The 12,867-nt window shown below is 41.8% G+C and overlaps 1 protein-coding gene across 1 annotated transcript; it reads left to right on the top strand.

The window, feature by feature from the left end:
- The first annotated feature begins 270 nt into the window (after positions 1 to 270).
- On the top strand, positions 271 to 1,602 carry LOC127137332 (uncharacterized). Its single transcript, XM_051063804.1, has one exon. The coding sequence runs from the start codon at positions 271 to 273 to the stop codon at positions 1,600 to 1,602; it is 1,332 nt and encodes a 443-aa protein (XP_050919761.1).
- Positions 1,603 to 12,867: the final 11,265 nt, after the last annotated feature.

Below are 12,867 nucleotides of genomic sequence, written 5' to 3'. Positions count from 1 at the left end.
CTTGAGAATATTATTAACCACCGAGTCAATTGGGAAATTGATAATATCCGAAAGATGGACCGATGACTTTGGGCACCGATTTAGAACCCTTGTTCCGCAGGTACAATTAACCCTATAGTACATACCTCTGTGGGATGGGTAGACCTTGACTTCCGCTCGTATACCTTTAACCTAGGACTTTGTGTGTTTATGTGCATTACATCCATAAAACATCACATTGCATTACATCTCATGGAATTCAAACTTTATTTATGAACATCGTAGGCTACCATGGATTACAATAAGAGAAACACCTTGAAATACTCTTTTAAGAATTTTAAGTTGGATGACCTAAGGAAGCTAGGAGCCTTGGTTGAAGATCAAGAGAGGTTCAAGGACAAATACGGAAGGCTATTATCCTTATTGAGAATCCAAGTGAAGGATGGGCTTCTTTCTACGTTACTACAGTTCTATGATCCGGATTACCATTGTTTCACGTTCCCAGATTATCAGCTATTACCTACCTTAGAAGAGTACTCTCAGTTGGTGGGGTTACCTATTTTGGATAGGTCTCCGTTCCCTTTCTTAGAGAAGAACCCTAAAGAGGAAGACATTGCTAAAGCCATATGCTTAAAGGTGTCAGACATCAAAGGCAATATGATCGCCAAAGGCGGAACTGTAGGGTTACCTACGCATTTCTTAATCAAGAAAGCCCAATATCATGCCGATCATTTAAGCATGCCTACCTTTGAAACAATCCTTGCTTTGCTTATTTATGGAATGCTACTCTTCCCAAGTTTTGAAGGATTCGTTGACATTAACGCCATCAAAATATTCATGAAGAACAATCCAGTACCAACGTTATTGGGTAACACTTATCATTCCATACATCTCCGGAATTTTCATGGTGGAGGAATGATCACCTGTTGTGTGCCTTTGTTATACAAGTGGTTTATTTCGCACTTGCCCAAGTCTTTTTTGAGTCTTGACAAGGGATTTTGGTCACCAAGGGTCATGGCGCTGACACACTCGGACATCGTTTGGTATAATCGTGTGTATGATGGAATACTAATTATTGACAGCTGTGGAGACTCTGCCAACGTACCTTTACTTGGTTTTAATGGAGGAATCAACTACAATCCAGTCCTAGCTCGCCGACAGTTAGGGTATCCCTTGAAAGAACCGCCTAAAAGTGTTCATGTGGAGAAAATCTTCTTTAAGGGTGACAAAGAACTTCAAGATCAGATTGTATCCGCTTGGCGTCATTTGCACAAGAAAGGCAAAGAAAGTTTGGGAAAGCCGAATTGTGTGTCTATGGAACCCTATCTTTGTTGGGTCCGGGAAAGAGCCATCAAGCTGAAGATGCCTTATCCTCGCCAAGATCCTTTACCTCCGAGAAGAGAACCTGTTTTAGTATTCATGTCCGAAGCTGAAAAGTTGGAAATCGCTTTGAAGAGATCACAACATGAGGCAGAAACGTGGAAAAATAAATATCAGGTTATCGTCAGTGAGAATGAAGAGCTACAAAAGCAGCTGCAGGCGAAGAATGAAGAAGTGCTTTCCTACAAAAAGAGAAGAATCTACGAGGATTTATTTTCCTCCGACTCTCCGCCTACTCGTTGAAGTCGTGGACTACGCTTCCTTAGGGCTTTCGTAGCTTTTATTTTTATTTTATTTTTCCTTGTTAAGATTTTTTAAGAATATTTATTTGTAATCCATTTTCAAATTAATAAATAAAGATCCCAGTGGTATTCCGCGATGTTCGTAAAGGCTTGAATTCCATGAAATCTTTCATTCGCATTTTGCATCACATTTTGCATTTCATGTGTCTCCCGGTTGTCTCATACTCGGTTCTAACGCGTACAGTTTCGTCACCCTGAATCGATACAACACTAGAGCTCAAGCTCGAAGAAGGATGGAAGAGCACGCTCAAGAGATGGATCGCGTTAACAACGAGCTAGCAGACCTTCGAGGGAATGTAGGAACAATTATGGAACTGCTTCAGGTTATCAATGCAAAGATGGATACTCAGCCTACTGTGGTTTCTGAGATCAACACTACCGCTGCCGTAGATCCGCCGGTTGTTTCAGTTGAGAACCCGTTTCCTTATGGTCTTTCGCAGAGTTTCATACATCCGCCTGTTGTTATGTCAGTTCAACAAACTATGCCGGTTGCACCAAGTGGTCAACAAGCCATGCCGGTTATACAGAACGTTCAACAGACTGTGCCTTTGGTTCCCGAGCCTCCAAAGGTGGTCCCTACCTTCACACAAGCTAATGTCCATACTCGGGTGCAGCCTTATCTTAATGAGCCTGTTTATGAAATTCTGGATGATAATGATGAAGGGTACCAGCCGCGTGATAGGCTCCGTGAGGAGGTTGTTACTATTGATAAAAGATTAAGAAAGATGGAAGGAGACCAGATCTTTGGTGCTGCTGCTAGAGACATCTGTTTGGTTTCCGGTTTAGTTATTCCGCCAAAGTTCAAGACTCCGAACTTTGATTCCTATGAAGGGACTACATGTCCGAAAAGCCATTTGATAATGTACTACCGTAGGATGGCTGCCCATGTGGAAAATGACAAGTTGATGGTCCACTGTTTTCAAGACAGTCTGAAAGGTGCCTCGTCGAAGTGGTATTTAACATTGGACCAATCTCGCATCAAGTCTTTTCAAGATTTGTCTGACGCTTTCATTAAGCATTATAAGTACAACATGGATTTGGCTCCTGACAGGAGACAACTTTTGAGTATGACGCAGAAAAATTCTGAAACCTTTAAAGAATACGCCCAGCGATGGAGGGAAATTGCTTCCCAGGTTGAACCTCCATTGACTGATAAAGAATTAGCTGACTGGTTTGTTGACACCGTTCGTCCTGAGTTCTATGAAAGGATGGTGGGTAGTGTAACCACGAATTTCGCTGATATTGTTGCTGTTGGAGTAAAGGTTGAATTAGCTATTAAAAGTGGAAAGATGTCAAGTGGTTCTAGCAGTATGAGTTCGAAGGACCAAGCTAAGAAGACTTTCGTCAATCCTCAGAGAAAGAAGGAGGGAGAGACTCATGCTGTGTCTTCAGATAGGAGAAGGAATAGGCAATATCAATATCCGCCACAGTATGCCCAACCACAGGGTTACCCGGTACAGTACGCGCCACCGCCGTACGTGGCTGCTGTTGCACCATCTTTTAACCAACAAGCTCCACAAGCGCCCGTTTATCAGCCCATGCAACAGGTTCCTGGTTATCCGCCTCCGGTTTATCCTCCTCCGAATTATCAACAAGCATCCAACGCTCAGGCGAGTCAACAACCGAGGAACCAGGCACCTCGCCAGAATGCTCCTAGGAGACTATACAAGACTTGTCCACCGATTCCGATGACGTTCACCGAGTTGTATCCTTACTTAGTGCAACGCGGTTTGGTCACTACTCGAGCTTTGGGACCGCCTCCGAATCCTTTGCCAGCCAACTACAATGCCGCCGCTCATTGTTTATTTCATGAGGGTGCGCCAGGTCACGACTTGGAGAATTGTTATGCGTTGAAAAACCTCGTGAGGGATCTGATGGAAAAGAAGATTCTGTCATTCAACGATCCGCCGCCCAATGTCAAAAGTAACCCTTTGCCTGACCATGGGGCTGTTAATGCCATTGATGCTTCGTCTGAAGAGAATTCTATCCTTGATGTAGCTCAGATTAAGACTCCTCTCAGGGCATTCCATTCAAAGCTGTTTCAAGCAGGCCTAGTATCTGTTTCCCATATCGGTTGTACGAACTGTAAGGGATGTGATAAGGGTTGTGTTATGGTTCGGAAAGACGTTCAGAGATTGATTGATGATGGTTTTTTGCAAGTAGTTAACCAGGTGAAAGAAGTAGCCGCAATTGAGCCTACCTTCAACTTGCCAGAATCAAGGGGTAGGATACCAGTGTTTAATTTGCCAGCACCAAATTCTGTCATGCCAGTGTTCAGTATACCGACTCCTGTTACTCCAACAGTGGACCAGCCTAAACCGTTGATTATCCAAAAACCGAGTCCATTTCCGTTCAGTGATCCCAAAGCAGTACCTTGGAAGTATGAGGTAACCGCGATTGACAAAGAATCTGGGAAGGTCATTCCAAGAGAAGAAGTGAAGGTTGATGGTGAAAGTGTGACTAACATAGCTGGGGCAAGCAGGATGACTCGCAGTGGTCGCGTGTACACTCCCCGTTTTGATGAGGTTCCACCTAGAGAGACAACTACTAACACTGATGTGCCTGCCAGAGATAAAAATAAAGAGGTTGTTACTAATGATGCAGATGCTGAATTCTTAAGGATCATCAGGAAGAGTGATTACAAAGTCGTTGATCAGCTTCATCAGACCCCTTCGAAGATCTCTATCCTGTCTCTGTTATTGAATTCACCCGCTCATAGGGCTGCTTTGCAGAAAGTGTTGACGCAAGCTCATGTCGCTCAAGATATTACTACCGGTCAGTTTGATAGTGTGATCGCCAATATTACCGCATGTAATACTCTTAGCTTCAGCAATGAAGAGCTACCGAAAGAGGGCCCGAATCACAACCGTGCTTTGCACATATCAGCGAAGTGTCAAGAGGATAATTTAGCCAGGGTGCTTGTGGATACCGGTTCATCTTTGAACGTCCTACCCAAGAGAGTTCTTAGCAAGTTGGCTTACAAAGAAACTATGGTGAAGCCTACGTCTTTGATTGTCAAGGCGTTTGATGGTTCTCGTAGAGCTGTGATTGGAGAAGTGGAACTTCCAATTCTGATTGGTCCGCATGTTTTCAATATCACTTTCCAAGTCATGGATATCAATCCCAATTACAGCTGTCTACTTGGAAGACCTTGGATCCATGCTGCTGGGGCTGTGACTTCTACCTTGCACCAAAAGATGAAGTTTGTAGTTGATGATAAGCTGGTGATTATTCACGGTGAGGAGGATTTAATGGTCAGTAATTTATCTTCGTTCCGTTATATTGAGGCCGATGAAGACGCGTTGGAAACTTCTTTCCAAGCACTTGAGATCGCCAATGCTGTGTTAGTGGAGGTCGAAGAGACTGTGGAAGGCCAGAGTAATCCATCTTTTTCATCCTTAAAGAGTACCAGATCAACAATTGACAGGGGCATTCCTGAAGGTTGGGGAGAGATAATCAACGTCAAGACCAAAACTGATCGCCACGGGTTGGGTTACAGACCAACTCATGATAAAGCTTCTACAAATGTCGAAGGGCGTCCGAAGATTTACCAAGAAGTGTTTATCAGCGGAGGTTTTCAAGTTAATGCCATCAGCGATGGTGATGAAGATGACGATTTAAGCAACCTGGTGTTCAAGAGTAGTGCAACATTGAGCAACTGGGAGGCTATAGAGATTCCTGTTATTTTTCCAGTGTCAAAGTAATTTAATGTCTCATTTGTGTTTTCAAATCCATTAGCTCTGCCCCAGGCTATTGGATCGCATTGTAGGGCCACCTTTCATTTCAAACAATTATTAATAAATGCATTTTGTTCTGTTCCAAATTGTTCCACTGTTTTTTTTTTCACCTTTAAAAATGAAATTGGCAATCTTTTCAAAAACAAACTAAAATACATTTTCACTTCTCTCATTTTCATTAAGCATTTAATAAAATAAACCTTTCAACATGCAGTGACATTACAAACCTTGTTGAATCTAATGACGATATTGTCTCTCCTGATTGGGATTCACCCATTTATCAAGCTAAAGATGAGGGTGAGGAAGATTCTGAAGTACCCACTGAACTGACAAAGTTGGTCGAGTACGAGTACACAGAACTTCAACCAGATAAGGAGCAGGTAGATTTGGTTAATCTTGGCACAGACGAGAACAAGAAAGAGGTCAAGGTTGGTACAATGCTTGGGGCTGAGATCAAGAAGGGGTTGATAAAGCTTTTGAAGGAATACGTTGATGTGTTCGCATGGTCGTATCAAGATATGCCAGGTTTAGACACAGATATTGTAGTTCACAAACTACCGCTTAAGCCAGAATGTCCTCCTGTCAAACAGAAACTTCGAAGAACGAGACCTGACATGGCTTTGAAGATTCGAGATGAGGTTAAGAAACAGTTGGATGCGGGTTTCCTTGCGGTTGCAAAGTATCCTGATTGGGTTGCCAACATTGTTCCAGTGCCCAAAAAGGACGGTAAGGTCAGAATGTGCGTAGACTACAGGGATCTGAACAAAGCTAGTCCAAAAGACGATTTCCCATTGCCTCATATTGATACCCTTGTCGACAATACAGCTAGTTTTGCAGTTTTCTCATTTATGGATGGTTTCTCCGGTTATAATCAGATCAAGATGGATCCAGCCGACCGAGAAAAGACTACATTTATTACCCCTTGGGGGACCTTCTGCTACAAAGTTATGCCTTTCGGGTTGAAGAACGCAGGAGCAACCTATCAGCGGGCCATGACTGCCCTCTTCCATGACATGATGCACAAAGAAATTGAAGTTTATGTGGATGATATGATCGCCAAATCTCGAAACGAAGAGGACCATTTGGATCATTTGATAAAGTTATTTGAACGACTCAGAAAGTACCAATTGAAGCTGAATCCCGCTAAGTGTACCTTTGGTATTCGATCTGGAAAACTACTTGGTTTTATTGTCAGTCAGCGAGGAATTGAAGTAGACCCTGATAAAGTCCGAGCCATTCGAGACATGCCAGCTCCGCAGACTGAAACACAAGTCAGATGTTTTCTGGGGCGTTTAAACTATATTTCCAGGTTTATCTCTAATTTGACTGCTACTTGTGAACCGATCTTCAAGTTGCTATGCAAAGGCCAGACTATTGATTGGAATCATGACTGTCAGCGGGCGTTTGAAAAGATCAAGGATTACTTGCAAGAGCCTCCTATCTTAATCCCTCCTGTTCCTGGAAGACCGTTGTTCATGTACCTTACCGTTCTTGAGAAGTCTATGGGTTGCGTACTTGGGCAACATGATGAGACTGGAAGGAAGGAACATGCCATATACTATCTAAGCAAGAAGTTCACTGATTGTGAAAACAGATATTCACTCTTGGAGAAGACTTGTTGTGCGCTAGCATGGGCTGCTAGACGTCTCCGGCAGTACATGATTTGTCATACCACATTATTGATTTCGAAGATGGATCCAATAAAGTACATTTTCGAAAAGCCGGCTCAGACGGGGAGGCTTGCCCGTTGGCACATGTTGCTATCGGAATATGACATCCAGTACGTACCGCAGAAAGCTATCAAAGGAAGTATTTTATCAGATTATCTGGCAGATCAGCCCGTAGAAGATTATGAGCCTCTCAAGTTCGACTTTCCTGATGAAGACATCCTATTGATAAAGAGAGATTGTGAAGAGCCAGGTCCGGAGGAAGGTCCGGAACCGGGTCTCTGGTGGAGGATGATGTTTGATGGTTCTTCAAATTACAGTGGGCATGGTATAGGCGCAGTTCTGATGAATCCAAAAGGTGGGTTCACCCCTTTTACAGCAAGGTTAGACTTTGAATGTACAAACAATGTCGCAGAGTATGAAGCATGCATTCTTGGCCTTGAAGCAGCTATCGACCTCCGAATCAAACTTCTCAAGGTAAGTGGAGATTCAGCCTTGGTTATTTATCAAGTAAAGGGTAAATGGGAGACGAAGCACGAGAATTTAATCCCTTATAGAGCCTACATCATCGAGTTGATTAAGTATTTTGACGAGATCAAGTTCGAACATGTTCCGAGATCTGAGAATCATGTGGCTGATTCTTTAGCCATGTTAGCATCCATGTGGAAGGTCAAATTGGTCAATGAAGCACCTCTCATTCGAATTGAACGCAGGACCGAGCCCGCGTACTGTCAGGTGGTCGAAGAAAATGAGGTGGATGAAAAGCCCTGGTTTCATGATATTAAGAATTATGTGCTCAAACAGGAGTATCCCGAGGGTGCTTCCTGTCTTGACAAGAAGACATTGAGAAGACTGGCATCCCGTTTCTTCATCAGCAATGGTGTGTTATACAAAAGAAGTTACGACATGGTTTTGCTCAGATGTGTTGACAAGCATGAAGCAGACATGTTACTTCAGGAGATTCATGAGGGAACCTTCGGGACTCATGCCAATGGTTATGCGATGTCTAAAAAGATGTTAAGAGCTGGATATTACTGGTTAACGATGGAGTCTGACTGTATCCAATACGCCCGGAAGTGTCCCAAGTGCCAGATCTACGCTGACAAAATGCATGTTCCTCCTGCACCGTTGAACGTTTTGACTTCACCGTGGCCTTTCTCCATGTGGGGCATTGACGTGATTGGGGCAATTGAGCCAAAAGCTTCCAATGGTCACCGATTCATCCTAGTTGCTATTGACTATTTCACCAAGTGGGTAGAAGCTGCTTCCTACGCCAATGTGACCAAACAGGTGGTTGCCCGCTTCATCAGGAAAGAAATTATTTGTCGTTATGGAGTTCCAAGTCGGATCATAACTGACAATGGTACCAATTTGAACAATAAGACTATGAAGGAGTTATGTGATACCTTCAAGATTGCACATCATAATTCTTCTCCATACCGTCCTAAGATGAATGGAGTTGTTGAAGCTGCGAACAAGAACATCAAAAAGATCCTACAAAAGATGGTTAAGACTTACAAGGATTGGCATGAGATGTTACCATTCGCTTTGCATGGATACAGAACTACTGTTCGGACTTCAACAGGGGCAACACCTTTCTCACTAGTATATGGAATGGATGCCGTCCTCCCCATTGAAGTTGAGCTACCTTCCTTAAGGGTATTGAGGGAAGCCAAGCTAGATGAAACCGAGTGGGTTCAAGACAGATTCGACCAGCTAAACCTCATCGACGAGAAGCGTTTGACGGCTATGTGCCATGGGCAGCTATACCAGAAACGGATGAAGAGAGCCTTCGACAAGAAAGTCCGAATCCGTGAGTTTCAACAAGGAGAACTTGTACTCAAGAAGATCTTGCCAGTTCACAAGGACATGCGCGGGAAGTGGATGCCCAATTACGACGGTCCATTTGTTGTTAAGACAGTCTTCTCCGGAGGATCGCTAATTCTTACAACAATGGATGGAGAAGAGCTCGCACATCCTGTGAACTCCGATGCAGTCCGAAAATATTATGCCTAAAGAAAAAATAATACTATGGCTCGCTAAGTTGAAAACCCGAAAGGGCGGCTTAGGCAAAAATGAGCGTCCCGGTGGATTGAAAACCCAAAAGGGCAGTCCAGGCAAAAGTTAGGGACATGGCATTTCACTGCATCGGATGACACCAAACATCGCAGATACATTTACAGAAGTCCACTTCAAATCCAATCACTCTCTTCATGAGCAAGGTTTTGGGTAGTCTTGGTCATTAGGGATAGTAGGTCGTTGGATTCAATGTAACCTTTCCCATATTGCCAATTTAAAATTGTAATTTTCCATGGAGCTATGCCTTTAGCAAGTTACCATTCTTCAATAAAATTTACCTTTCGCTATTCAATTTCCTTGTTCACAGTATCTCCGTTTTATTTTGTTATGCAATTTGCTTTTGTTAATAAAATTTGAACGTGAAAAGTGTTTTCAAAACCAAAATAATTTTCTCGAAAATACATTTGGAAACAAAAGTTACTTTGACTCATGGAAATCTGTGAAGGATCTTTTCGCTCCCCGGTAAGTCTCGGTGTTGCATAAGCATTTGATCATTACCATCATATTCCCAGAGACAGTCCCCAGCGAGATTTTAAGTTGACAACACTTTTGTGATTCATTCGATAATCCCCAGTGACTCTCAAGACTGCAGAGCTATCCCCGGTATCCTCCAAGTGATATCTATTCTGGAAGGCCCATCCTCAATGGGATCATCTGTTCCTCAGTAGAATTGCCTTACTTGCCTTAGGAATACTTCCCCCAGGAATGTCTGTTGAGTTCTCCCCAGTAGGAAGCCGAGGTACTATTCCCAGGAAGTTGCTACGTTGTCTCCATGAAGCGGCCTAATTCCATATCGTCCCCGCGAAGCGGATATTTATCCCCGGAAGTCTCTGATCCTAATAGTTCTTTGGCTGACTATGGTTCATGACAGCTATCCCCCACGGATAGTCCTGACATCGTATCCTCATGCATAAGTCAAAGATCCCCAGTGGAAGTCGTGATATCATACTCTCCAGTAAAGCCGTATCATATCCCCATATGAAAGTCACGATATTATCTCCCCAGGGAAGTCATACCTTGAAGCCAAATTTCGGTTCTCCCATCAGCTCTTCTTATCCCCTAAGAGGGGTACTGTTGCAGAGGTCCCCGGGTATTCCCATCGAAATGCTTATTTCATCTCAGGTCCTCCGCTCGTCGGTTTTGTCAGCATACACATGAGCCTAAGCAGTGCATATTCATTGCATGACGTTTTTACATACACAGTAGTATACACTTTGGCATGCGCATTAGCATGTTTGCTATTCATCGTCATCCTTTGTCGTTACCTCCGAGTAACTAGGTTAGTCCGCTCTCTCCAAGTAGATCGTCAGCCTAAGCATAAAATACTATTTATTTCCAGCTAATCGCCACAGAGTTCAACCCTCGTGGACGATGGTTATTTCAGCTATCTTTCCGTGTTAGGATAAGATAGTCCCCATTTGAGGTTATTTCCCCAATAGAGTCTTTCTAGCCCAGTTCCAGATCGAACTTCGGTCCCGTCGGTCACTGAACCTACCTGGACGTGCATTTATTTTGCACTATCTTTCAAGGAAATCATTTACAATCCTTTGCAGACAAGCGACAGTTCCCAGCCGAGGAGCGTATCACCTACATCAAACCTTAAGACGTTGGGTCGCCGCACTCATTCTTGAGCATCCCGTCGTGGACATATCCTTCCCTAAACCTTAAGAAGGTGAGTCGCCGCACTCATGTTTGGGTGTCCCGCTGTGGACATATCTTTTCCTAAACTTCAAAATGTTGAGTCGCCGTACTCATTCTTGGGCCTCCCTCCGTGGACCATTTTATCCTTTAGTAAAAGAAGAATCTGAATCATATTCCGGGCGCCGACCTTAGATATGAAGAGGTTTATCTATCAGATGAGTGACAATTCCCTCCAACGGAGCTCATCAATCAATCAATTTTTCATTTATTATCCACAGATAAGCAACAACCTCTTTATTGGAAAGCTTATTTAGTTTGGCATATAAGTCCCTTCCAACGATAAGTGGCAGTTCTCTCTCGAGAAAGCTTATTAGGGCATTTCCATTAAAGTCCATTTATTTTGGCATACAGCCGGTTTTACCACGTATATTTCCTACGGATTCCTAAAAATTCCGTTTGATCCTGTCACGAGGGAGAGTTTCCAGAAGCTCGGAGGTTATGCTTTGCTCAATGCCCCAGCATCTTGTTAATCGATCCTACAGTCGTGCTGATCCTACTTTTTTACCCTAGGCTATCAGCCGGTCACACCTGAACCTGTTGATCATTTACTCTCAGATATTCCCCAGTGGAGGCCGTTCCATCGGTGCCATCTCCATTGAGGATCCCGTTTTACTATTCCCTTTCTAAAAGTGACGGTTGGTCGTGCTCGCACCAGTTGACCATCATCTTTAGAATTCCCCGTGTCACGCTGTTTCCCCAGTGCGTCATATTCCCCAGTGTGGTTCGTTCATTGCGTCTGTCCCCTGTGTCGTCGTATCGTCTGTATCATTGCATTTATCATTCCATCATCCGCATCATACGCATCATAGCATGGTCAGGATTATTCTATTCCGTTTTGTCCCTAGCGGTGCATATCGCCGCATCTAAGGGCAAAATTTTCGGTTATCTATATTTAAATCCCTTTCACCATGATTTCTCGAGCCTACGTCGCTCAAATCATTCGGCGAAGTTATTTAAATAGGGGCAACTGTAACACCCCAAATTTTGCCCTAAGATTAGTCGAACCATCTCGCGTTCTGTTGCATTTTTGCATTTAACTAATTACTAACAAGTTCTTGTAGTTGGTTGATTTTTGCAGGAAACATCGCGTGGTGCGCTCTTTAGCTTATGAAGGGCAAAACGGTCATTTGTTTACAGCCGACCGTCAAGTTTGAATTTTGAGTTGTAATCAGGAACTTTGGTTTGTTTGATCTGGTTGGGAGATTTTAATCGGAAATGGTGTCGGAAGCGAAGTTAGTCGGATAACCATATTGCATTGTACCGTCATTTTATTTTAAATTAATTTTATTTAATTCTATTTTATATTTCATTTCATTTTAAAATAGATCATCTCATTTTAAGTTTTATTTCATTTTAAAATAATTAATCTCATTTTAAGTTTTATTTCATTTTAAAATAATTAATCTCATTTTAAGTTTTATTTCATTTTAAAATAATTAATCTCATTTTAAGTTTTATTTCATTTTAAAATAACTAATCTCATTTTAAGTTTTATTTCATTTTAAAATAACTAATCTCATTTTAAGTTTTATTTCATTTTAAAATAACTCATCTCATTTTAAGTTTTATTTCATTTTAAAATAGATAATCTCATTTTAAGTTTTATTTCATTTTAAAATAGATAATCTCATTTTAAGTTTTATTTCATTTTAAAATAGATAATCTCATTTTAAGTTTTATTTCATTTTAAAATAACTAATCTCATTTTAAGTTTTATTTCATTTTAAAATAGCTAATCCCGTTTTAAGTTTTCATTTCATTTAATCCCGTTTTAAGTTTTCATTTCATTTTAGATAACTTCATTTTAAAAAAAAATTATAACTTTATTTCATAGTTTTATTTTAATTCTATTTCCAACATTAAACAAACAGCATATGCAGTGGTTTTCATTTTGTTTTGCATAATCATAATAATAATTTTTCACAAAAATAAGGAATTTTTATTAGCTCTTTACACAAAAATAATAATACATAAAATTACAAAAATAATAAGTACATTTTCTACAAAAGGAATCATAAAATT

This window comes from Lathyrus oleraceus, chromosome 4, assembly GCF_024323335.1.
Source record: "Lathyrus oleraceus cultivar Zhongwan6 chromosome 4, CAAS_Psat_ZW6_1.0, whole genome shotgun sequence".
NCBI classification, from domain to species: domain Eukaryota; kingdom Viridiplantae; phylum Streptophyta; class Magnoliopsida; order Fabales; family Fabaceae; genus Lathyrus; species Lathyrus oleraceus.
This window is presented reverse-complemented; position numbering and strand designations above follow the sequence as displayed.